Source organism: Melospiza melodia, chromosome 6, assembly GCF_035770615.1.
Source record: "Melospiza melodia melodia isolate bMelMel2 chromosome 6, bMelMel2.pri, whole genome shotgun sequence".
Classification (NCBI taxonomy): Eukaryota; Metazoa; Chordata; class Aves; order Passeriformes; family Passerellidae; genus Melospiza; species Melospiza melodia.
This window is the reverse complement of record NC_086199.1, coordinates 9847160-9872136: the sequence shown is the minus strand read 5'-3', so window position 1 is coordinate 9872136 and position 24977 is coordinate 9847160. Positions and strand designations below refer to the sequence as shown.

The 24977-nt window shown below is 41.8% G+C and overlaps 1 protein-coding gene across 1 annotated transcript in view; it reads left to right on the top strand.

Moving 5' to 3' along the window:
* The window catches only part of KIF26A (kinesin family member 26A), a 94477-nt gene that overhangs the window by 25666 nt on the left and 43834 nt on the right, over window positions 1-24977 (top strand). Inside the window, exons 2-3 of the mRNA XM_063159835.1 lie at window positions 5094-5594; window positions 21697-21854. Of these exons, the coding sequence (XP_063015905.1) occupies window positions 5229-5594; window positions 21697-21854 (524 nt within the window). The 5' untranslated portion in view covers window positions 5094-5228. The remainder of the gene's footprint in view (window positions 1-5093; window positions 5595-21696; window positions 21855-24977) is intronic.

The window sequence follows — 24977 nt, the reverse complement described above, 5'->3', positions numbered from 1 at the left end:
AGCTTCATGTGTTTGTTTTTCCTTGATTGTTTATATTCTGATAAGATGAGGTCAGTGACTGAATGAATTAACAACATGGGTTACTTGGAGACTTAAAGCTCATATTTTCACTCCCTTGAGATTAGTCAGATAGTTGGAAACTTCTCTAAAAAAAATCATTAGAATTGTTTTTTTTTTTTTTTCCCTTGATTGCATTGAACGCTCTCTGGGTTTGCTGAATATAGTGCTTGCTTTTTTTTGTTTGTTTGTTTTCACAATGACTGCTATATAGTTGAAAGCAGACATCAGCCTTCAAGGTATTTGTCAATATAGAAGATACAAGGGAATATTTCACAATGTCTTGTAAGATAAAAACTAATTTGTAAGCAGCACGGCAGAGATCTGGAAGGACAATTAAGACAAAAAATCATTAACATTGATTCTTGTGCACTGGGATAGTACATTCCTTTCTCCAAAAGCATCTTTTTAAAATGTTGTTCACCTCAATCTGTATTTAATTATATATTTCAATGTGACATTCAATGCTTCTTCTTTCTCTTAAATTATATTTATATCAAGACTTTAATTTAATTCAATTCAGAATACTGCTCTAGATACACTCTCACTGCAGAAAGCAGTGCCAGGCAAAATTGTGGGTAATTACTGAGGGTGGTTGTTGGCAATTTGACTTTTCATCATTTGTTCGTCATCGTTTGTTCACACTCTGTGCATAGTTCCTCTCTGAAAGGATTAGGTTACAGATGGGTGGGTATTACTGCAGGGACTTCTTAAGTGAGAATCCAGATGCTGTGCTGCCTCCTCTTCTCTTGCTTAGTTTGGGAGTTAGCAGTCAGTAGCTGCAGGTAAGATTCAAAGCTTGTATCTTTGTTTCTCTTTTTCAGTGGGAAAAACCTCTCTATTCTTTCTTGTTAGTTGAACAGAAAATCTAACTGCTAACTCTGAGTACATGGGAAATTACAGATTGAGCTATAATTTCAAAATAATTTAATTTAAGTGCATTTATCAGTGACAAACTGCTTCAAGTTCTCAGAATAGTTCAGGTCCAGGAAGGTAATTTGGTGTTTCATGCTTTGAAAACCTGGCTGTGACTTTGGTGTCTAAGCTGTAGCAGGGATTTTTGGTGACACTGGCCTCTGGCCATGTCCCAGTTGCTGTGAGTTATGTCTGTAGTTTCAAGGGCAGTGGTCTGGGGATGTGATATTTTACAGTTGTGAAATGTGGGTTTTGTTTGTGTGCCCCACATGCAGCACGTGGTGTTACCCCACAGCTGAGACCCTGCTGGGTCCTCCTTGCTCTCATGTGGAGGCAGCAGAGCTGAGCTCTTGCATCAGAGAGGGAAACTTCAATTACACAGACTGTTCCCTTCCCACTGTTGCAAGTAGCAACTTCTGATGTGCTTTCAAGTCTGTGCTGCTTTTCCCTGCTCCTGGTTTCAGAGGTAAAGCCTGAAGGCAGGCTTTGGGTTGAATGTTCCAGTGCTGAAGGAAATGGGTGATTTGTCAGTGTGTTCTAGCGGGAGCACAGTCCTGGTTTTCCAAATTTGCCGTCCTGAACTTGCAGCCCATTTCTGTGAGCTCCTCTCCTGTGGGCAGTTTGCATGTGTGTCTCTAAGCTCCCAGCAGCAGTTGGCAGCTGGCTTGTGTCTGTAAGAACTGCTTGCTGAAAAGCAGTGGTAAATTCAGGCATTCGGGAAATTCGTCCTCATATAAGGACATGTAATTATCTCATGCCCTGACCTTGCTGGGGGCTGCTGGGCTCCTCAGTTCCTAGTGGGACCATTTATTTTACAATTCTAACAGTCTGTGATGTTTGAATATCTAAAATTTGTATGCAAAAGTTAACAACCTGAGTCTGAAACGAGGGTTTTGGGAGGGGAAGCTGTGAATGTTGTAGCATCACAGTGTTCTGCTTATCCTGCGTGTTCAGGGGAAAGAAGAGCATTTGGAAAGTAGGTGTGACAAAGACAGCATAGTTTATTTATGGTGTGGAGGAACAAAAGAGTTATGTTCTTTGTAGCACAGCAGACTAAAGAGGTTTTGGAGCAGTGTTTGGAACAGAGGCTTATGTTTTGTATGTTTAATTTTTATGCCATTGCCCTCAGCAGTTTGCACACCCCCTTTGTTTGGCTGGCCTGTCTGCTGGTGGAGCTGCAGCAAGGATGGCTTTGGCTGCCTCACCCCTCCCACGTGTGTGTCACACATTTGGTCACTCAGGTTTTATTTCTTCCCTCTGTTAAATACGAGAGTGTAACTCCCAGCCCAGCCTTGTTAGAGTGTGAGCTGCTGGAGCAGGGGCTCCCCAGGACCAGGCATTGTCACCAGGCAGGAAAACCTCTTTAATGAGGCTGGCTAAACTTTTAAGTCATGGTTAATGTTTTTAACAGTAACTTGTGTTTCCTCTGGCCTTCACGCCCAACCATTAGCCAGGTGTTTTTGTCTCTCAGAGTGGAAAAATAAAAGTAATCTAACTCTCCAGCTGGGCCCTTACTGAGGTGGAGAAGGTTCTCCCCAACTGGAGAAGGCTGGCCACAATGCCAGCTGGGAGTCACAGAGGCTGCATGTGTGGGTCAAGAGGCTCCTTGTAAAGCTTGGCAGAATATAAGCATTGGAAATGGGAGGCCTTTTTCTTTTACTATAAATAACTTAAGAGGTTTAAATTTGGCATGCTATGTGCCTATAAGCTTTGCTCTGTGTAATTTTCTAAATATATATTTTTTAAAATTTATTTTTGTTCCCCCCTTTAATATGACATCGACTTGATTTCTTTGTAACTGCGAGACAGGCCTGACTCTGATCTGCCTTATGCTGTAAACTGTGTTTATGGAGCTAGAATTGGGGTCATTAATTTTCTTCACATCAAAAGAAGTAATTTCTTTTAAATGAGAAGCCTGTTTCACCTAGTAATTCGCTTTAATTGCTTATTTGAAACTTTTGACATTTGATAGCAATTTAAACATTGCCAGATGAGGCTCCTGCAGTTGGGACGTGCAGGTGCTTCCTTGTGTGCCCAGCTTGGATCAAAGGAGTGAGCCCAGGGATGTGCCTGCTGCGGATGGGGCACCCAGTGCTGGAAGGTGCTGTGTTTTGGGGCTCTGTGAATGGATGCTGTGTGTCAGCCTCAGCAAGTATTTGCTCAGAGGGCTCTCCTCCCTTGGAGAAGTTTCTGAGGAGCACTGAGCACGGTGCTGTTTGTTTTTCTTGGGAGATCTGGGAGATCGACTGCATGGCCTTTGTTTTCCCCGAGGCTAAACAGAGCTTGCAGCACTGAGTCTCTGGTTTTTTTTTTTTTTTTTTTTTTTTTTGAGTCTAACCAATAGCACTTTCTGCTGAAGGGATAGAAAAAAGTTTCTAAAATATTAATTACTTTTTTTTCTGACTAATGTGTCTTAATTTAGTATTACCATCTTCTGGGAGATTTGGTGGGAAAGAATTTGCTCCTCGTGAGGATAAGCAAATGGTGCAACTTCAAAGGCATTTTTAGCAGGATCGAAACCTCAATAAAGAGAAGAGACAAAAATGAAACAGTGTCTTTCACTTCACTTTTTATGCTGATTCACTGTTGTGAATCAATTTATTGTTCAGCCAGTGGCAGGAGAAGCTTTTCTTAGCCTCAGAAGTATTTTTAATTTTAAGTCAATAAACAATAATTTAGATTATTGCAGAGAGAGCAACTTTGATCAATGGCTTTTGGCTGTGGAATAATGTGATGCTAGATATACTTACAGTGGTTTCTATCTACACAGCACTGTGTCTTGTGAGAGATTAAAACCATTGCAGGAGTAGTCCAACAGCTGAACACGAGATAAATTCTGTGCTACTGCTGCAGAAGTTAAGCAGTATTTTAGTGCTTTCTGAATTCAGAGCAAAGCCAAAGTACCAGTGCCAAGACTTCTTTAAAGAGTTTTATTGATGTGCATTGTAATTAAAACCAGAATGAGTTTTCTAATAGGACATTCATTTCCTAGAGAGCAATTGCAGCTTGGCATAAAGTAATACATTTTTAAAAACAAGTGCCAATCTGGGGATATCCCCAGCATATGTTGGATGGCTGATTTACCAGCTATGTGTGTCCTACTTATTAACAAGAAAATTAAATATTTTCATTTGAAATAATTATACAAATAAACCTTTGGCTGTGCTGTGATTTCATTAAAACCTCAATTGTTTAGAGAGCTCTGTGAGGGTGTGTGAAGTTGGGTCAGTTTTACTGCCTGGTGTTAGGCTCGATAGCAGATTTACGACAGGGCTGGATTTAATCTCTTGACTAATCTTTACAGTAGCAGGCCTGGGATGGGAGGGCGTTTGTGTGTTGCAGGAGATAGGTAACTCTATCTCTGAAGTGGAAACACAGTGCTGGGTTTTAAAATGTCTTAGCAGCCTTAAAATGAACTAGCCAAGGGCTGGTGGGGAATTGCTCTGTGGAAACTAAATAGGTGTTGCTTTTAAATCAGCGTCTTAGTGTGCACATTGTCACACCTTCACACATGGCTGTAGGCTCAAATCTATTTGTCATTAAAGCAACTGTAGCAGAAGGGAATATTGCAACCATCTGGGTTGCAAAGATCAGAAATAACAGTCCTGTGGGCAGCACCATGTAAACTGGCTTTTATGCCCCTTGATTCATCATTTCCGAAGGTAAGGGCAGCCGGACATTTACCAGGTCACACATTAATTTTTCAAAATACTTTCAAGTCTAATTTCCCTTGGTTTCTGATAGTGGTATGCCTTTGAATCAAGTTATATTTGTAGGTTCAGCATCTCAACTAACATTGTTCCTGAGCATGGGAAACACAGGTGCTGTAGATGTCTCCAAAGGAGAGTTAATTAGAAGAATGAGCAGTTATCAGGAACGCTGCAGCTCCACTGTTTAATTCTGATGATAATTTTCATGCTGGGTCTAATACAAATGAATTCACTTTTGGTTTATTAATCCACTGTGGGCCTGTTAGGGTATTCAGCAGGAAAAATGCTGAGAGTTACAGAACAGATTTAAAGTACTTCCGTGAGTGGAGAGCAAATCAGAGAACTTTGGTTTTTCCTCTCATTTTTATCTTTAACTGACCATGTTTTCCCCCCGTTTCTTCACTTCTGTAGGACCCACGATTATCAGCTTTAATTTTTGACAAGCTTCAAGTGCCTGACTACTTACAGAAGAACAGGAATGAAGGAGAGAGCAGATGTGAAACCTGTGCCACTCACTTGAACCAGCTGAAGCAGGAAGCCATCCAGATGATGCACACCCTCAGCCAAACCAGCTACCCAGAGATGCCCGACCTCCCGCCCGGCGCCGCGGCAGTGACCAGCATGGTACCCAGGATGGTCACTGTCTCTTCCCAGAGGGACCTGCCCCTCCTTGCTGGGCAGGTGGGCAGGCAGCCTGGGAAGTCTCCCAGTCTCTTCTCTGCGGCAGAGAGGAAGAAAGGACTGGGATGGTCTCAAGGCGTGGGCGGCTTTCCCAACTCCAGCGTTCAAGTGACGGTGGCCCCCAGCGGCCTCAGTGGTGCCCTGAGCTCTGTCACCATCCAAGCTCAGCAGTACCTCGAGGGCATGTGGAGTATCTCCAGAGTGAACAGCTTCCTGCCTCAGGCTTGTCTAGTAAGTTCTGATAATTCAGCTCCTTCGGTTTTGTTTGCATGTGTGTGGACATATGGAGAGATACAGATAAAATTTGAGATCTATACATATTTATCTTTGTGGAGATCAGCTCATGATATTCTAATCCATTTTTTTCAAGAGCTGAAGAGTTAAAGAGCTTTGGAAGATGTTCTGTCAGATGTCACGAGGAATTTGCTTTCTTATCTCACGTGGTGGGATCCTTTCCTCAGATGTTTTTGCACCTATTTTAGCTTCATGTATGCAGGTGATGTTATTTGTCTGTCACATACCTGGTAACTACTTTAGAAAAACACAAAAGGCCAAGTTTGTCACACATGAAGCTCTGGGAGCTTCATGGGATTATATCAAAGGCGAACTTGACCCTCAAGTCTAGTGCAGACTTCTAACTCTGTGTGCAGTTCAGCAGTTGCTGTTGATGGGCTGTGATGCACAGCATTAATCTGCAGCTAGATGTGTTGCAGAACAGTTTGCTGCTGAGGAAGGGGCTCAGGAGGTTGCTTCAGAGCCACATGCCTGTAAATGTCACTGCACTTGGATTTTCAGCCTTGATGTTGTTTCCCTGTATTCTCTGTACATTGTAAGAACTCTTGTGGGAAATGGAAAAGCTTTGTAGAGGTGCACATTACCTTTAAAAGCAAATTCTTTATGTGGCTATCTAATGGGACTGTGCTAAGAAGAAAGATACAGTGCATAGCTGGTTTTGACTGAGATTTATTCCTGACCAGTTTTCAGGTAGTGAATGGGGGAGTGTATGTAGTAATGAGATGTGTACAATTTGAAGTAAAGGTTTTCACTTAAAGATGACATAACAGATCTTGTGGGATCAGGTATTTTGGTGCCAAGCAGCTTTAAATTTAACATGATGCCTTATGTGCTGTTGTATGTAAACACTACCTAATATTGCTTGGTAGCTTCAGCTGGTTGAGCTCCAAGATCATCAGAGATAAATATTTGAGTGCTGCTGTGTAACATTACTTTTTCAGGCTGACTTGTGTTTCCTTCCAGAAAAGGCTTGGAGGCTTGATTCCTCCCTCCCATACTTTTCTCTCTTAAGGAAATTCGTGAATTCACATAAATTCCACCTCTGAGGGACTAAAATCCAGTGAATCTCTACTGACATCAGGTCACTCGCTAAGAAAAGGGAAAATGGCCCATTCAGCTCTTCATGGTTTATAAGGAACTTCTGCTATGAGAGCTTTTCTCTAAAATGCTGCTCCATGCATTAGGGATCAGTTTGGCCATGTATGGTATCTGATGTTACCTTTAAATTGCCTTCTAAGTTCAGTGTATATCACAGAAATAGGGAAGGAAAAATGGGAAGGCTGCTGGGCTAAGAAGCCTGCACTCTGAGAGCAGAAGTATTTCCATTTGTCTACTCATTCTTTGTCTGCCCTTATTCTTGTCCTAAATAATTCAGTAACAGCCAGCTGCAGATTTCTTCCTGCTTAACCATGCTGACTGATAGATGTGCTCTTCCCTAACCACTATGCTATTCTAAGATAAAACTGTTGCCTCATTTAACCCCTGTGAAGGAAAAATGTGTATAATGCAGCAGAGCTTAAGTGTGATTTAGAAATGTGCAAAGAAACTCAGTAGCCTGGAAAACAGTGACCTTTAAGGAAAGGACACTGTGAGTGTTGGAGGCAGCTTGGATGTGATCCAGTCATCTGCAAGGATCATTTAGATTTATAAGCAGTTTTTGGAGAGAAGCTAGTCTTCAGTTGTTTTATCTCTCCTCTCTCTTTATTTATTTTATTCATTTAAACCCAAATGTAGTGACTGCAGACTGTGAGTGCATCTCTTTCCAGATGGTGCTTCTTGTGTCTGTTGGAATTTCTTCCACTGCCTTGTGTATTGTTAAGGGCCTTGTGTCTGATGAAGTTGTTTGGGTGGGTGAGGCTGAAAGTGCTTCCCCTACGCTCTTCCCTTGAGGAATCACAGGTGTTGAAGGAAACAGGACTGGAGAGATTCCAGGAAACAGCTAGTCTGGCCCTTGTCTAGGATAGTATCCACTGCAGGACATTCTTGTCCAGTGCTTATCTTACATAATTTCACAATTATTCAAAGACAGGGATTTTCCCAGTTCTATTGATTCTCACATCTGAACTTCCTTCCCTATTAGAAAAGTTTATTTCGTTTATTTACTTTTTTTTTTTTTAACTGGTTAGAGAGATAATTTTGTCTTTTCTTTTCTGAAGTTAGAGGCAGGGTCTAAGTTTGAGATTAACCCAGAACAGAACTGTTCATACACATTCTTTTAGTGATGTCTGTCTTTAGTAATACTTCCTGTCTTGTGGAGCAAAGCTGGTCTGGCTAGAGGAATTCTGGAGCAGGACTACTGCAGTAGAAAGAACAGCACTGAATGTACTATTTATTAAGTGTGACTGGATTTTGAAGACTTCAGCTCCCATTTAGGCAACATACTGCACAAAAGCAGAAGTAAAAGATGGCTCTTTTCTCAGGGAGCTTCCACTCTTGGTTGTGACACCATTTATTTTTACCACTCTGTAAATACTTCTGTTTCACTGGGGATCTGTATTTACTTATACCTTTTTTCCTTACCAAAGGGTACTTGAAACAGGTGCTGAACTCCCTGGTGGGAGGCTTCTACCCAATGCCTACCCTCCCAGTGATTTAACTCACTGCTGCATATGCAGTGGACATGATTAATTTTGCAAATATGGGAAGACAAAAGTAAAGGCTGGGGTTCATCTCAAGTATTTTTAATTGTCAAAACCCCAGGTATTTATTATAACCTGATTACTGAGGCTTCCTTTGGGGCTGTGGAAGACCAACAGGCGCTTCAAAGAGATGCTTTGTCCTTCTCATCTTGGATGTCTGTGTTGGCTTGCCTTGTCCACCAGGGTTGCCTGTGGCTTCCAGCTGGTGCTGGTGGAGCCCAGGTAGGTCATGTGGAGTGAATCCTCTTTTGGATGCAGCCTTCTGTGTCCCCAGTGCCTTCTGGGTGTGCAAACACACCCCAGTGTACATCTGCCAAAGCTCAGGGGACCTTGCAGCTGCACACATTTCTCCAGGATCTGTATTTTTTATTCATGGTTAGTTCTAATAGTGACAGTAGGGAAATTGTCTGTGGAGAGGAAAAAAAAGAGATTTTATTTCTCCTCTCATCTCCCTCCCTAAACTCACATGTATTACCTTGTTATGTCACTTACAGTTGTGAAAACACTTCTGGGCTGAACGCTGGGGGTCAGAAGTGCAGGACATCGTAAATTTTTAATATGTGTTTGGAGTTCAAGTGTGAAAAATCCATTATATAGATTATAAATTTCTTGAACAGGAACGTGTGTTTGAAGCGTAGTGTGGGTGCTGCTCAAATGAAAATAATAACCATGGGCTTTGGGAGCTGTAAAGAGGAACAGTAATTAAGGATCTGGAGGAAGGTTCAGGGAGGGGAAGATGAGGATTACAACCAAGGTGCAAAAGGTGAAGATGTAATCAGCTGCTTTACCCAAGTGGCCTGTTGTGAAAAATTACAAAAAATAATCACCAGCAGCAGTGATAAGTTGTCTGAGCAGACAGTGAACACAGTGCAGGGGAGGGAGCTGGTATAACTCTGGGTAAAGCAGCTGATTTGTGCTGGACACCTGACAACTGTAATTAATAAATATTTTTATATTGATGTTTTCAGTTCTTGACCTGACAAGTGACTATAAGGTTACTACTCAAATAAAAAAAACTTCATTAGCAGTGCTAAGCACTGCCACCCAGTTTAATGGAAAAGGAGAGGACTGAGGGGAGTTTGGGCTTCCCAGATGTGTTGGAATCTGGCTGAGAGATAGAACATCAAAACCTCTGAAAATACCTTGTATGCCTATTAGAAATATCTGCATTTATTGTGTATTGTAGAAAGAAAGAGGTCTTGCTGTATATTTAAAATTGACTGTGTTATTATTATGCAGTGTTATGTGCTGCATAAAAGTGCTAAAGTAGCCATGCCATGTGCTATAAAGACATCTCAGTGAAATAGGGCTTATTTGCAAATTGCTTTTTCTTTCATCTTACACAAAATGAGATCCTCGTCACACTGTAATTCTTACTTGAATGTGTACAGTTGGCACTGGTTGTAAGGCAAAGCATTGTGGCTCCTTGAACACATACCAATTTGTAAGTGGATTTAAAAATATATTAAAAAAGGCACCATTAAGAAATTGAAAAAGTTGGAGCACTAAAAAATTTGAAGAGCCTTAAGTAAAACTTCTAAAGCCTATATATGCAAAATTATCAAATGTATGCTCCTGAGAGTATTCAAAAATTTAAATTTAGGTTTGAGCTTATCGCTTGTGTCTGTGAAGTTCAGAGAGGGAGGATTCACCCACAGCACAGCACATGTAAATGGGTGCACAGACTCTGAAGTTAAAGAAGTTGTGTTTATTTGTCTTATGTGAAAAACCTCTGAGTTATTTTAGTCACAATTCAAGCTTTTCTGTAGTTTGAGTAAGTCTTCTGCTTACCCTAATCTAAACCAGATGATTTTGTCTGAGAGTAGTTCAGCCTCTGTTGACTTTCCTTAAAGCCTCTTTGTTTATAGCAAGGGTGACTTACATTTTGTTTAAAAGATGCAATAAAAAGCTGACTGTGGAAAACAGAACAATGACAAGATTTACTTTCCAGCATTTACTTTTTTTACTTTGATAAATGTCATGCCAAATGGATTTTTAAATTAATTTTTAAAACCCTACTTGATAGCTTTCTCAGTGACCTTTTATTAATACAATGTGGGAAATATATTTTGTAATGAAACAATTAAAATACAGTGCATTGACCATAAATCTTGTCCGTGAGACATACGGATGTCTTTGAGCTTTGGGACGTTCCTCAGACTCCACGTAAAATATCTTGATCCTCAAGAAGTCAATGTCAGACAGATGGTGAGGCAGGGACTGCACAGAGGCTCTTCTGTTTTCTCTTTAGCTCCAGTAGTGTGGGTGTCACTGCTTTTGTAGAGGAAGTAAATAAATAAAGGAAAAGAGAGTGGCAAAAAATAAAAAAAAGTGTTGGTCACTCTCCATAACAAGTCTCAGCAGCAGAAGGAAACCTTTTGGTCCAGGTTACTAAATGCCTTCTCATACTAACCTAATTTATGTTCCCATGGAAAGCCCTTTGCTGTGGCTGCTGCATGTCAGCTGGGCAGTCATGCCCTGCTTTGGGCTTTGCTGCCTTGGCACATGCACAGGAGGGAGGGGAGATGTGTGAGGACACACTGCCACTGCCAGTGAGACCCTGCCCCAGCAGCCAGGGAGCAGACTGCCTTGGGAAGAGTTGGGAATTCAGCCTTAAACGTGCAGCTGGAAGCACAGCCCTCTGCTTTGTGTAGTTGATGGGACCTTTGTGCTCTCTTATTCTAGATTGTCCCCAGTGTAGGGTGATAAGGTGAAAATGAGGTTACTTTTTAACATATTTCCAGGTATCAGAGTGATACAGGAAAAATACTGAGTTAAAAGAGGCTACAAGATGGAAATGAGACTTCTCTTGGGCGAGGGTGTGGACTGAATTTCTTTTTATTGTGTTTGACACTTCCACCATAGTGTTGGTTTTACAGCTGTGGGACAGGGTAACTATTTGAGGACTCAGACCCTCTTGAGGCTCAAATTACCACCTGAAAGCAGTTCTTTTGATCTTTCACCCCTCCAGGCTAAGCAGTTGTTGTTACAGCTCTCATGAGGAAACAAGTCCATACATGCCTCTGTTGACAATTGAAGTCAACAGGCAATAATAAGGAATGTTTGCCCAGACTTCACCTGTAACTCACCAGAGATAGATGTAAGACAAGCAGACTTTAGAGATTATGTGGAAATGATAATCCACTGGATTTACCTTTGGCCCACAGTGCATTTTCTCATCTGGCAAATGTACATAAGCTACAGAAAATACCCCAAATACTCAAATTTTCTTCTCTTGCCTTTGAACTTGTTTCTTTGGCCTTTTCTGTTCACTTTGCTCCCCTCAGCTTCTCTTGCTTCTTGCTGGACCATTTATACTCTGAATTTGCTCCACTACAAATCCTCTGGTGAACTGATGATCAGGGCATCTCATGCCACCCCAGCACTAGAAGCTGCCATACAGGGAAGGTTCATGCTTTCGGCTGAAGCTCAGAAGTGGTGTCATCCAAGATTTGAGAAAGAACAGCTTTTACAAGGCTACCATTGCAGGGGCTACATGGGTTAAGGGTGGGCTGCAGATGAATAATAATGCCCTTTGGCTTCAGAAGTTAATGCAGCAGAGAAACCAAATAAATTCAGGCTGAGCTCAGACCTTAGTTGTATGCAGGAGGGTGGAGGGAAAAGTCTTGCAGTGGTGTCTGTACAGTGCATGAAAGGAACTGATTTGTACAGCTGTGTGCAGGTAGGATTGCCCAGTTGTCCTGCCTGTGTAGAATAGTATTTGAACATAATCTGTTTTTTTTTTTTTTTTTTTTTTTTTTTTTTGGAAACTGCTTTGAATTTGACATTTTCTCAACAGGCTGTTTTCCAGCATGTTCAGGGTGTGGGCCTTCAGATGGTTGAGAGATGTGCACAGTACAAGCATTGGTGAAAACATCTCCTCTTGTTTTGTGGCTGAGCATGGGGCAAAAATTGGTGCTCTTTGTTACTTGCTAGAGTCACTGAAGTGCCCTGCCTGGCAGCTTCTGACAGGAGGTTTAAAAAGCATAAATAGAAAATGATGTATCTATTTTTGTGTTTCAGCACTTAGGAGAGAATTTATGATGTATGGATAGAGTTCATAGATATTTCAAGCATTTCATATGTGTGTGTTTAATGGAATGGATTGCCACTTTAGTGAACATAGCATCAAATCAGCTCTGTTAATTGAAAAAGATTTTTCACATTATTGCTAATGATGTGACACAGTTTTGTTAGAGATGGTGCATAAAATAGCACTACTTCAAGTGACATTAATGTATGCATTTAAATTCCTTTTTTCCCATTTACGTGCATTATTGATTTTATTTCATTGTTGAGCAGCTAATGGATTTATAATTTGAATACAGTGACTGTAATCAATGATGGGATTACTAGACTTATAAATAGAACTTTAAAACTCCGATGAGATAATTTCACAGTGACATTATAGAGAGTGATCTGCTCAACCAGGAAGAATGAGTGGGTGAGGCCCTCCAAAGACAGGCAGGAACAACCTCATATTCAGAAATCCTGGTCCTCATGAGGGACAACACAGCAGGGCATAAGCAATGTAGGAGGTTCCTGAAATGTGTTAATGATAATTTTCTTCTCCAAATGACAGAAGAGCCTGTGAGGAGAGGTGCTGTGCTGGACCTTGGTTGTGATCAGTGATGCAGAGTCTGCCTGGAGCCCTGTAGCCAGGGCTGATTCCAGTTTAATTCATCATATTCATCAATGCCCTGGATGGAGGGGCAGTGCTCAGCCTTGGGAAGTTTGCTGAGGAGGAATGGCTGGTACCACAAAGTGTCAGCTGTGTCATCCAGCAAGACCTGGACAGGCTGGAGATGTGGATAGAGAGGAACATAATGAAATTCAACCAAAGCAAGTGCAGGGTTCTGCAGCTAGGAAGGTTTAACCCCATGTACCAGTGCAGACCTGGGGGCTGACCTACAGAAAACAGCTCTGGGAGTCCTGGTAGACAGCAAGTTAACCACAAGACAGCACTGCCCTTGTGAACAAGAAGGCCAATGGTATTGAGGGCTGCATCAGGAAGAGCACTGCCAGCAGATCAAGGGAGGGGTGACCTCTGCTCAGCCCTGGGTGAGACCACATCTGGAGTGCTGTGTCCAGTTCTGGGCTCCTCTGTTCCAGAAAGACACAGAGCTCCTGGGGAGGGTCTGTGGAGGGGCTGTGGAGATGGTGAGGGGACTGGAGCATCTCTTCTAAGAGAAAAGAGAGCTGGGCCTGTTAGCCTGGAAAAGAGACAACTGAGTTAACTCCTCTGAATTTGAATGGCTGCTACTATTTCAAATCTGGATGAGTTTGTTCTTTTGTGATACCTTATGCAAAGGAAGAATTTGAAAGGTGCTATAGGCATGAGTCTATAGCTGTGTTTTTGGTGGTGTTAGATAATGGATCTGCCATTTAGAACTGTCTATGTTGTGTAACGAAGTTGTTCAAGGTGATGAAGTTGTACAAGGGTCAGGTGGCAGTGGAAGGATAAAGAAGGGGAGAGTGGCCCTTGAGATGCCTTGAGAAAGGTCTAGGTTTAGTTTGTTAATGCAAGGTAGCTGTGTGGACATCCCCTTGAGTCCTATCAGCCTCTTCCTATGACTCTGAAGTACTGATGGGGGATGTGGGAATAGCACAACCTCCTGTTGCTAGTTATGGTAAGATTCTCTTGAAAAGATTGAATGGGAATGATAAGAACATTAGTAATATCCTGCTGGGTCTCAGCTGCAGCCTGTCTAGCCCAGGGCTGTCTCCAGCAGTGAAGCTGGAAATGGTATTTAGGGAGAGCTGTGGAGCCTGGCTGCTTTCTGCAGTCTGCTCACACTCCCCTGCGTGCCCAGTTGGACAATTCACAGGGGGCACATACCTGTCTGTTCCCTTTAGAATCTGTTTAGGGACTTGCTGTTCAGGAATTTATCCAAACTCCTTCTGACCCTGAAACACTCTCTAGCTCCGCAGCCTTCTGCATGCCAGCAGGTTCCATGAGTTCACTACCCCAGTGCAAAGAAGTATTGGCTTTCTCCATGACTTTGTAAAACTCAGCCAGGCTGTTCTCTATCTTCCCTTCCCCAAGCAAGAGAAGGCTCCCAGCCTCTTTTATCTCTCCTCCTAGGGCAGCTGCTTTGCACAGTCACACTTGGGAATTCCTTCTGGAATTCCTTATTATTGGCATTTTGTTACTTGAAAGAGCTTTGGGACATCTGCAGGCTTGCAGATTTCACTCTGGTCATGGTGAATCATGTCTGGGTTACATGGCCCCAGCACTGGGGGCAAACAGGGGGGTCAGCAGGAACACCCACCCACAAGGAGAGTGTCATCTGCACAGCTCTATCCCTAATTTGGGACTTTGGTGTCCTTCAGCAATGATCCCAATGATCACAGCTGTCCTTGTCTTTGCAAACTTAATGCTGTTTCATGAGCTTGCCTGTAACTGAGCCTTGTCTCTAAATATGGGTGTAATAAAGAGCCAGTTTTCCCTTCACATAATGAGGGCTTGTACCTCTTCAAGAGAGCTGCTAGTCAGTGGGTGCCTTCCATGTGGTAGCTGTCAGGCAAATTGATCCCAAGGGATGTTCTTTTTAAAGCAGCTACATCTAATATATAAGCAGCTCAAGTGTGATTGAGATAGAAATTAAGTATGACAATCTCTGTCCACCTTTGCTTTATTTACTGACATTGTATGTCAATCATTATAACAATACAGTGATTTTAATGAAATTGGGAACATGGTAATTTCTTTTGCTGAATAGAGAGTGATCAAGATATGGTGACATTTTTGTTGAGTTGCCCAAATCATTGAGAAATGCTGTTGTGGAGTCAGGAAGGTGAAACAAGTTCTCCCATTTCAAGGCTCTGCATGTCTCCTGTGTTTAGTGGCTGCTAGAAACACATCTGGCCCATGGAAGTCAGTCCTAATGGAAAAGCATGTCTTGATGTAGGAAACCCAATCCTGAAATGACAGAAATTTGCATTATTATGAACCTGTTAATGAATTCCTTTGCTTGCTCTTATCAGCCTTTGACAAAAAGCAGGGATTTTTACTGTACATTTGTCCATTTGAAGCAATACCCAGGGAAGTACACAGCTAGATTTCTTGGCTTTGGAGGCTATAGCTATTGTAATAGAAGTCAACAGGGAGGGCTCTGGGCAACGCTTTCTGATGCTTGCCTAGAGGCATTAGAAGAAACAGTTCCCTCTAGCCTGGCTGTTTTAAATGCAGTGCACATGAAAAGTCCTGATTTGAGAGTGTTAATGTGCAGCAGGATCAGTGTCCTTGTGGTAGCTCATTTCATGCCCTCCTGACTTTCCAGGTGGTGGGTTTGCATGTGCAGATAGGAGGGTGTTGTTCATGTCTGGTGGTCAGGTTGCTGTGAAAAGGGAAAGAAAAAAGAGCATTTCTTGCTGTGTCTTTGGTATGGGTGTCCTGAATGGCTGAAATGTGAAGGAATTGGTCTGTCACTGCCTGCTGACATCTTTCCACTAGCAGAGCCTTGCCTGCAGGGATTGCCCATATTCTCAATCCGAAGGAAGGAAGAATGACCTTTCATTTTGTAGATTGAGGCCTGCCCAGAACCTAATAAATTTTTCAAGGACCAGGTAGCATGGTTTAGGAGAGATCTGGGTCAGATTGAAATCAAATCCTTAGTCAGAAGGGAGAAGCTACTGATTCTCCATCCTGGTACTGCCAAGGATGCCTGTGCTCGATGGAGCTGGGTGTGTGCCCTGCCCAAAATGTTATCTCCTTTCTTCATGGAGGACAGGCTGCTAATGATTCTTGGTGGTAAAGATCTAAACCTTAAACCTGCTTTAATTATTTCAAAAAGCAAGTGCTCCGGAGTTGCCTTTGGATCGCCTATATTACTTTCCAGTCTGTGACAGCAGATGGGCCTCCTCTTTCTATTTAATTCTCTTTCTCTATAATTTTTCTCCTTCTGCCTCATCTTCAGAGATTGATCATAAGCCAGGCATTAGCAACTCTTGTAGCTGAAAAACCTTCTTTGAGAGAAGGGACATCATGCTTTGCAATTGATTTACTTTGAACATGAGATGAATATAAAAGTCTGAAACTACAGGTTGAGGCATTCCTGTTACCACATCCCAGCTGCAGGTTATAAATGACTGCAGCAGTGTATTGTAGTTATAAAATGCCCTGCTTATTTTGTAATGAGCCCTGGCAGAAGCAATGCCAAGTGGCAGTAAAAAGTTTATCCAGAACACGTTTCAGTTCAGCCTGGCATATGCTGCCCTGTTAACTTTATGTGGTGCTCGTCAGTCAGGAGGAGACTTTTCTCACAGGAGATGCATGCAGGACTTGCCCACGCTTATGGGAAAGAAGGGTTTATAGTGTGAGCATTACCCAGCTCTACATTTACGTCACATTTGTTCTAGTCAGTGCTAGTAGGTCATAAGAGCCTTTTTTTACATGAATCATTTAGGTGGAAAATTATTGTTTTATCATATATAAACAGTAGGCTTAATATTTTGCAAAATCATTACATCAGGCAGTTTTTACAGTTTAATTGACTGTGATGTTCTAGGCAGAAAGGGGAAAATAGGAAGTTAGAGCAAATTCTCAAAATCCTCTGTCTGCCTGCTAGTCAGAAATGGGTAAAAAAAGTTAGAAAAAATTAGTTTGGGGGAAAAAATCACCAGTACAGATTCAGGCTGTCCCAGAGCACTTAGTGCTTCACCTGCACTGCCCTGTTAAATGCTTTCATTATGGGACCAATTTTTTTGAATTAAAATAAATTACATTCAGTTGTGATTCTGATAAACAGATGTGTGTTAGATTCATAGAGGCTCATGTAATTTTCTTCATTCCCTCATTAGTGATTCTGTTCTCAATACTCTTTTGCAGCTCTATGCAACCTTCTGGTTTTCTTCTGCCATGACAGTATTATCCTGGGACTGATCTATTTTTATAGGTTTTTATAGTCCTGTGTTTTCCTTTCCTGTCACCAGACACATATTTTGCATGCATTTCAGAGACCTCGTTTGGCGTTTTTGGATTCCTGGACATTCTCTGAACAAAGGTCAATGTCCAGAGAATGGAAATATTCAGAAAACTGGAAACATTATGGCTTAGTTTTTGGCTCTGCACTTCAAATGTGTAAAGAGCTTGTTAGAGTTGTAATTGTCCTTTGAATGGTAATGGCCAGACAAAGTCCTGTGGATCTGGAAATTTCATCTGGGGCCAACTTCTTTATAGTGTAATTTTGGACTAGTCTGACTTGCTTCAGCCTGAGCAGATGTTTCCTGCCACCTAGTCACAGCAGTGAGCTCGTGTGCTGGGAATCAGGGCAGGGGTGCCCCTGTTCTGCCCAGGACACTTCCACCACCACAGCCTGGGGATGCCAGGTCACCTCCATCTCATGCTGCCCTTGCCCCTGGCATTTGGCCCTCTCAGCTGGGATCAGCTCATGCTGTACCTGCTTGTTGTGGCCCTGGCAGCTTCAGCTGTGTGTGTGGATGCTGCCAGCTGGGACTGCAGTGTGGCTGACTTGCCCCATGTCCTCAGGATGGGTGCTGGGCCCTGGACCCAAAGCCCTCCTGTCCATGGCACAGGCAGTGACATGGAGCACCAAGACATTGCTCATTCCTGCACGGGCAGAATGCTTGGTGTGACATTTTCAAATGTCATCCTTGCTGTGCTCTTACTGGTGCCAATTTTCATGTGGCTTTGGACGGAGTAGAGGGAAGGGGTCCTATAGATCAGTTTTGGAAATCCTTCCTTTTGAGGTCAGCATCTTTCCAAAGGGTTTTTGGTTTTTTCCAATGGCTTTTGTCCAGCAAATATTTTCATAGAAAATTGAAACAAACATTACTCTCTGGATGTGGAGCCCTATGACATTTTAAATATTCAGTGTAGTCAGTAACATTTTGTAGTGACAAGGTTGTGCTTTCTGTATTTGATCATTAATGATTTATGAAAATTCATTAGATGGAGAAGCACAGCTCCCTCTCAGCTGCAGTCTGGAGCCTTCTCTCTGTGCTGAGTTGAACACTTGGAAAAGTCAAAAGTTGCTCAAATTCCTCTAAAAAATTCTGTTTTCCACACACAGTCCTCAGAAAAATATTTGTTGAGATGAGGGAGGTGCATTTAGTTAAAAAAAAATAAATTCCTCTTTCTTTTTTTTGTGGTGAGGCACACTGGAGTGTCCAGGCCCAGGAGGGTCCCATTAGTTGCCTTTAGTTTTCTTGCCTCAGGGTAAATGACCTGGACCTGACAAATTTCCTCATACCTGAGCCTTCCTCATCACCTGAGGAGGTAACTTCTCAGAGAGAGCTGCATGTGGCTGTGCTGGAAAATCCTGTCACCTTTGGATGGTGCAAACAGTCCTTGAAATGAATCCTAAACTTGGAAGAACTTTTGTTGTTTTTCAACTTCTCATCCTGCAGCAAAACTGATGTTACCTCTGTGTTTAATATTAATTGGGTAGTTGAAGACAATAAAAATTATATGGGGTGTCTTCTGCAGTAGTCTTCTGGTAATTTTATCTTGTATACCTTCACTTTTTGTTCCTTTACAAGAATCAGTGCCTTCTTATTGGCTTCCCCTCATCCTCTTTTTATGTTCACACAAAATTCAGAATAAAACTTACAGAAAAAGAAATTAAAGTATGAGTTTTCAAATGTGTTTAATGTGGGAATAGCAATTTATTCAACTTAGATACGTTGCTTTGGAAAGCATATTAACCATCTGCCATCTGAAATATCAGGTTTGATTTGGGTATTTCAAGTTACATGCCTGATATGTCCACAATCATCAGTCTCTTAGAAATGTAGGCTTTTAACTTCTCATAGAAATAAAAAAGTGGTATAAAAGGAATGTGTGTTACACATGGCTTATATTTTTAAATGTGAATAGCTTTTACAGGAATTGATCTATTAACAGATTCCAGTCAGTTCTTACAAGTCTATTACACTTTGCTGTAAAATGCAATGAAGTTTTGTGCTAACTCTAAAGATTTCATATTTAGCTTTAGATCATGCCATCATTTAGATTATACATTAATTAGTGTGATTGGTTAGAAACCTGTTGCTCTTCCTGTCTTTTTTTCAAAATGTTGCTTGAACACAATTTTCTTTATGTCAAGGTCTCTTGTCTAGTATAACCCTTGCTGGAAGTGAGTGAAAAAATTTGTCTTGGGAATTCAACTTGAGCCTGTAATTTTGAATCTGAGACAGCAGTTTCTGTGGCAGAGGGTTATGGTTGTGTCCCTGACAGAACCTGGGCACGTTTCAGACACAGATGTTCTTCTGCCAGGGATTGCAGATTGGGTCCTCCTCTTGCTGGCCACCCTGCCACTGTCACTGAGCATGTGGGCCACAGTCCCTGCTGTGCCCCTCTGTGGGCTCCATGTGCTGCCTCCAGAGGCTGTGGTGTAGATTTTTTTACTTTGTAAATTACTGAAGCTGTATAAGCTCATCTTGCTGTCAGCACTTTGTGCCAGTTCACGTAACTCTGAATTTCAGATGTCCTGCTGGATTTTACCCACCTGCGTGTTGTTCCACGTGCCATATTCTTTCTGTGGCTGGTACAGGTCAAGACTGCACATTTGTTGCTTCAGTGCATTAATGATCAAATACCTGCTTTATCGACCCCCTCAAGGTTCATTACTCCATCACTTAGTTAGAAGCAATTAACCACATGAGTGGATCTGATCCTTTTCCAAGCTTCTCTGTTCCTGGCTGTCATTGCCAGTAGATCATGGATAGGATGGACAGACAAACTCCTTTTTTAAAGTACTTTTTCCTTCCACACAATTTCTTTTGTGCCTGTCTTAATCTCTAGCAGTGCTTGGTCTTTCTATTTTCATCACAGAGAAATCTGATCTCATGAGATTCCTGTATTACAAAGTGAAGGATTTTGCAGAGGGCCGTTCAAAGTTTCCAGGTTGGCTTCTAGCATGAGTAGCTTCATTAGGATTAAGTCAATCTGCATGAATGAATTCAGCCTCAGATCTCTTTGGTCAGCTCTATAAAAGTCTTTTTTTTGGTGTAGCACTCTCTGCTAAAGCATTACTCAGCCACTCCATAATACTGATAATAGTACTGATCTTGAAAGAACAGACCTTCAAAAGAGCTGGGTACACTTTTTTCTTCTTGACTTTGTTGGGAGCTGGGAATACAGCACTCAACCTATAGGAATGAATCCAGATGAAACTCCAGACAGGCTTTCATGCACCAGTTGAGCATTACTTGGTTGGCAAAGTTTTTTTCCTTGGTACCTAATAACCGGGTTGCGTCAGTTCTCATGAGAAAATCTCTATTTGTATTGTCAGTGTATGAGAAAATTGAGGGTGTGTATGTAACTGGGAGTGCCCCATTGCCATGTCTGCATATCTATAGTTGTAAAACATGATCTATGGCAGCTCAAAATTTAAAATTTGGTGGCATCCTAGGAAGTATCTAATTGTGATTGCACTTCATTACAAGGCTGTCTCCTTTCCTGGAATCTGTTTTAGCTAATTAGCTGGAAATGTCAAAGTAGTATTTCAGATGACAGAAACATCATATATTATCATACATGAAGCAATTAACTCTTTTGACAAATATTTATTGTGGTGTCATCTTTAATTAAATCCTCAGGACTCCCAGACAGAGAGCAGGTTCTTCCGAAAAGGAGCCTTCCCAGCACTGTCAATGAGCATTTGACTGATGGAGCTTAATTGAACTCAGTACTTGAAAGAGTTGGTGGCCTAAACATAAAGATATAAACCTGACACAATTTCACAATACAGATGTCTGAAATTTTGGCAAAATCTCAAAACAATTACCTCCTTCCAAACTGTGTCTCAGACACTGCAAATGCTCTATGCTGGGGAAGATGCATCTCCAGTCTCTCCTGTTCTTCCACTGGAATGGTTTGCAGCAGAAAAGTGCTGTACACTTGTGCTGCTAAGAAAAATAATACTGAAAAACAGGGCTGTATATAGTTTTCTAAAAAGATCAATTTTATTTAGTTCTTGGGGTTATTCATGTGGAAACATATTACAAGTGTGACTGTTTGGTTAGTTCCTCTTAAACAGATAGGTCTTGTAGGTGATGTGCTACTGAGAAATAATTCTTGACAGTCATAACTGAGCCAGATAAACAGTTCTGCTTGCTCCCAAATAGCACTGTAAGACAAAAGGGTTCTGCTTATCGTTTTCCATTTCTTCATGCCTGTCAAACTGTTTAACTGTGCATTACTCCTCACAAAGGTTCTATGTTTTTCTGCTCCTCCACTCTGGTCATGGTTTTTACTTTCTCTGTTGCTGAACCTCCTGTGGCACACTTGTCCACCTGTATCACTCCCCACCTTCCACTGATCTTCGCCTTCACCCTCGCAAAGAGTCGCTTTGGAAGCGCTGTGTGGAATTTTTCCCTGTCCTGGCCATGTATTAAAGTGTGCTAACCTGTACGTATGTTTTTATTTTTATCAGGGAGAAGCAGCAGCAGAAAGTGGCCGAGATGTTCCCAGCGCTCAGCTCGGCCCAGGGCAGCCCAGCTCCGACCCCGCGGGCCCGGCGGCGCCCCAGAGCGCGGTGGCTCCGGCCGCGGTCTCGGCAGGTACCTCGGCTGCTGCTTCCTTCTTCATAAGGTAGTTCCTCTTTTCCTGCTTTCCACAACTGCTCGTGGGTCCTCAGACAGCTGGGAAATGTTATTCAGACTTTGCCAAGGTGCTGGTTGGTGAGGGGTGGAGTTGGTGCCCTGGTCATGGCTGTGGCTTTCTGCTGCCGCTGGAGAGCAGGGATGGGATGGGGACACCCCGATTCTCTCTCTGGAGACCTGGAGCCTCTATTGACCAAAAACCCAAGGAAACCTGTGTTGGGCTTTGTCTAGTCCTTAATGGCCAAAAACCCAAGGAAACCTGTGTTGGGCTTTGTCTAGTCCTTAATGGCCAAAAACCCAAGGAAACGCGTGTTGGGCTTTGTCTAGTCCTTAATGACCCTCTTCACCACAAGTCTGCTGTTCTGTAGGTTTCCTTGGGGCAAAAGCTGAAGTAACAAGTTTTTTTCTCTCAGATCTAGATTTAAAAAAGGTATTTTTTATGAAGTAGCATGGCCTATATATCCCAATAAAAGTTTTTCCATGGTTGGTAGAAACAGTTAAAGCAGTTTGATGTTCTTCTTTTAGCAATAGCCCACAACAATCTTTTTTTTTTTTCCCGTTCTGGTGTCTTATAAAAAAAAATGTTAGTTTTGTTTGGATGTTTGTTGTAATTAGCAATGTTGATTAAATGTAATACACTGTCAAGCAGATGGTACTTAAAACAACAAAACTCAGGGCTTTGTACTTGCATTCCAACTCCTTTTTTAATTCTGAGCTGAACATATTTTGAGACAATATTGAAAAGCGTATGTCTATGAATGGCACTAAAGTAAAATTTATGCATTGAGAATCCCTCGTAGAATGTAATTACAATGGTAATTGTATTGTTTCCTTTTCATTGGTCTTTAAGATGTGTTATACCATTAAATAAATGATGTTTACTATAGGTTACAATCTGACCTCAGAATGAGCTTGACTTTCCAAGTTCTGTTTATTTAAAAGAATGTGGTACAATGATTTGAAATGTCAAATGCCTGAGTGTCACAGTCTGTCTGTACACTGGAGGTTGGGAAATGACTGCCCCAAGAGCACTGTGTGTAAGTTAGGGGATTGTCTCTGTGCTGAGGGTTTAAATGAACACAGAGCAGTGGTGGCCTGCAGAGGATGATTTGTTTCATTCAAACACAGGTATCTGAAATAATCAGTGGGAATGGAAAAGAAAGGTAAAGGGAGAAGCTCAGACATCTCTTTTGTTGTTTCGTTACCTAAGCAAGGACAGATGCATCCATTCCAAAGTATTTAGATGGGATAGAGCACAGCTTTTGTTACTGTATTTCATATTGTGGGTATGATTTTAGCTTAATCTACTTTGGATTTATTTCAGTGTTAATTTGTATGTCATAAGAAAATGCAAAGATTTTTCTCTTTCACTGGGGAAGCCAGAAAATAAAATATCTTCCTTGAAACAAAGAAATCAGTGTCTAATAGTATAAAATAAGACCCAAAATATTTTCTCTCAGTGATGCTTTTGTCACTGGTCAGCAAAACTCAGTTCTGTTTTTATTGTGAAGTGAGTGTCATTGACTTAATTCAAAGATTCTTGAAGTCAGCAGCAAGACTTCAAATGACATCACTGTATGTTGGATCAGGCCCTAATTGCTTCTCGTGAATCTGTCTTTGTCTTGAGTGAATCAGAATTTTATAGCTTTAGCAGCTCTGTGCTAGCTAAAACATTTTAAAACCCCATTAGTACATTGCTTATTCCCTACCCATGTTTCCTATATTCAAAATTGATTCTCTTGAATTTTTCAGCTGATGGACAGAGCTGATGGAAATTTTTGTGCACAAAGCACTTTTGTTTCTTATTCTGTTCTTGTTGAAACACAAGAAAAAGAATATCTCACAATGATTTTGTGGGGGAGAGAGATCCATCATTGGTCCCTGGCACTTGTAGATAGATTGAGCAGATTCTCAGATGGGTACAAGGGCATGGCCAGGCTGCTCCCCCAGCTTTGGGAATAACCTCAGGAGAGGTTCCTGTTATTCCTTCTCTTTTGACTCTTCTGCCATTGGGACCTTAATGGATCAAAGTCTCCATGCTGAGTCCTCCACCCTCAAGCCATGTACTTTTCTCAGCAGGAGGGGAAGGGAAGAGGAAGAAATCCTCAAGGGTGACTGAGAGATGATACAGATACTGGCAGAAATGGCTTATCCAGGAACCACAGATATTAGGATATCCCCACTTAGGGGGGTTTTGTTCAGTAAATTGGCACTCGGGCTCCTTTGCTTCAACCCTCCCACTCCTGTCTCCTTCCCTTTGCACCATCCAGCCTTGAGCTTGTTGAGGAAGGTCATCCCTGCCTTGACTCTTTTGCAGCAGCATTCACTTGTCCCTCCTTCATCTCTCTGTTCAGCTAATCCTCTCTCCAGAAGCACCTGGAGATGAAAGAAGAGTCATGGCTGAAGTGTCATGCTGTAGTCCCCATTCATTGTATTTGCTGATTTATTTTCTGTACTGAAACTCCTCAGACACTTGAAATCTGAACTTCATAGCAAGGCCAGTGTGTTACTCATGTTATGCAGAGCCTGGCAGATTTTGTTTTGTTCTATACTGGAATAAATGCAGTTACTATATTGATAGTCACACAGACGCAAATATATTTAATTTTTGGAAGTCATTGGCCTCTCTTTGACCAAGTCTTCTGAGGACCTTCAACTGTTTACATCCTCCTTTTGCAAGAGATGCTGTGGTTGAAACTTTGGCTTGTTAAAAGGGCTGTTTTGCCTTAGGAATAAAATTGCTAGGCAAAAATATGCCTACATGTTAATGTTCACTGTATTTGGGTGCAGGGTTAGTTACTTTGGAAGACAAAGACTTCATAGGGTGCTTGTGGAAACTGCATCTGTGATTTCCTGAGCCACAGCAACACTAGATACGTTTTTTTTTTTTTTTTTTCCACATTAATAAAGTATTCCAATCTTATTTTTCATGAAACAGCATTCACTGTGTTTGTACAGGTCCTAGCACAACCAACTTTTGGGTTGGGACATGGTTTCCTGGCCACATAAAAATGCCTTTTTCACATTAAAACTGGAGTTTCTGTTTGCTGAAATAACACCCTTATACTCTTGCTTGTGGACTGTTTTGTGCCTGGGAAGGGAGATCCATGCT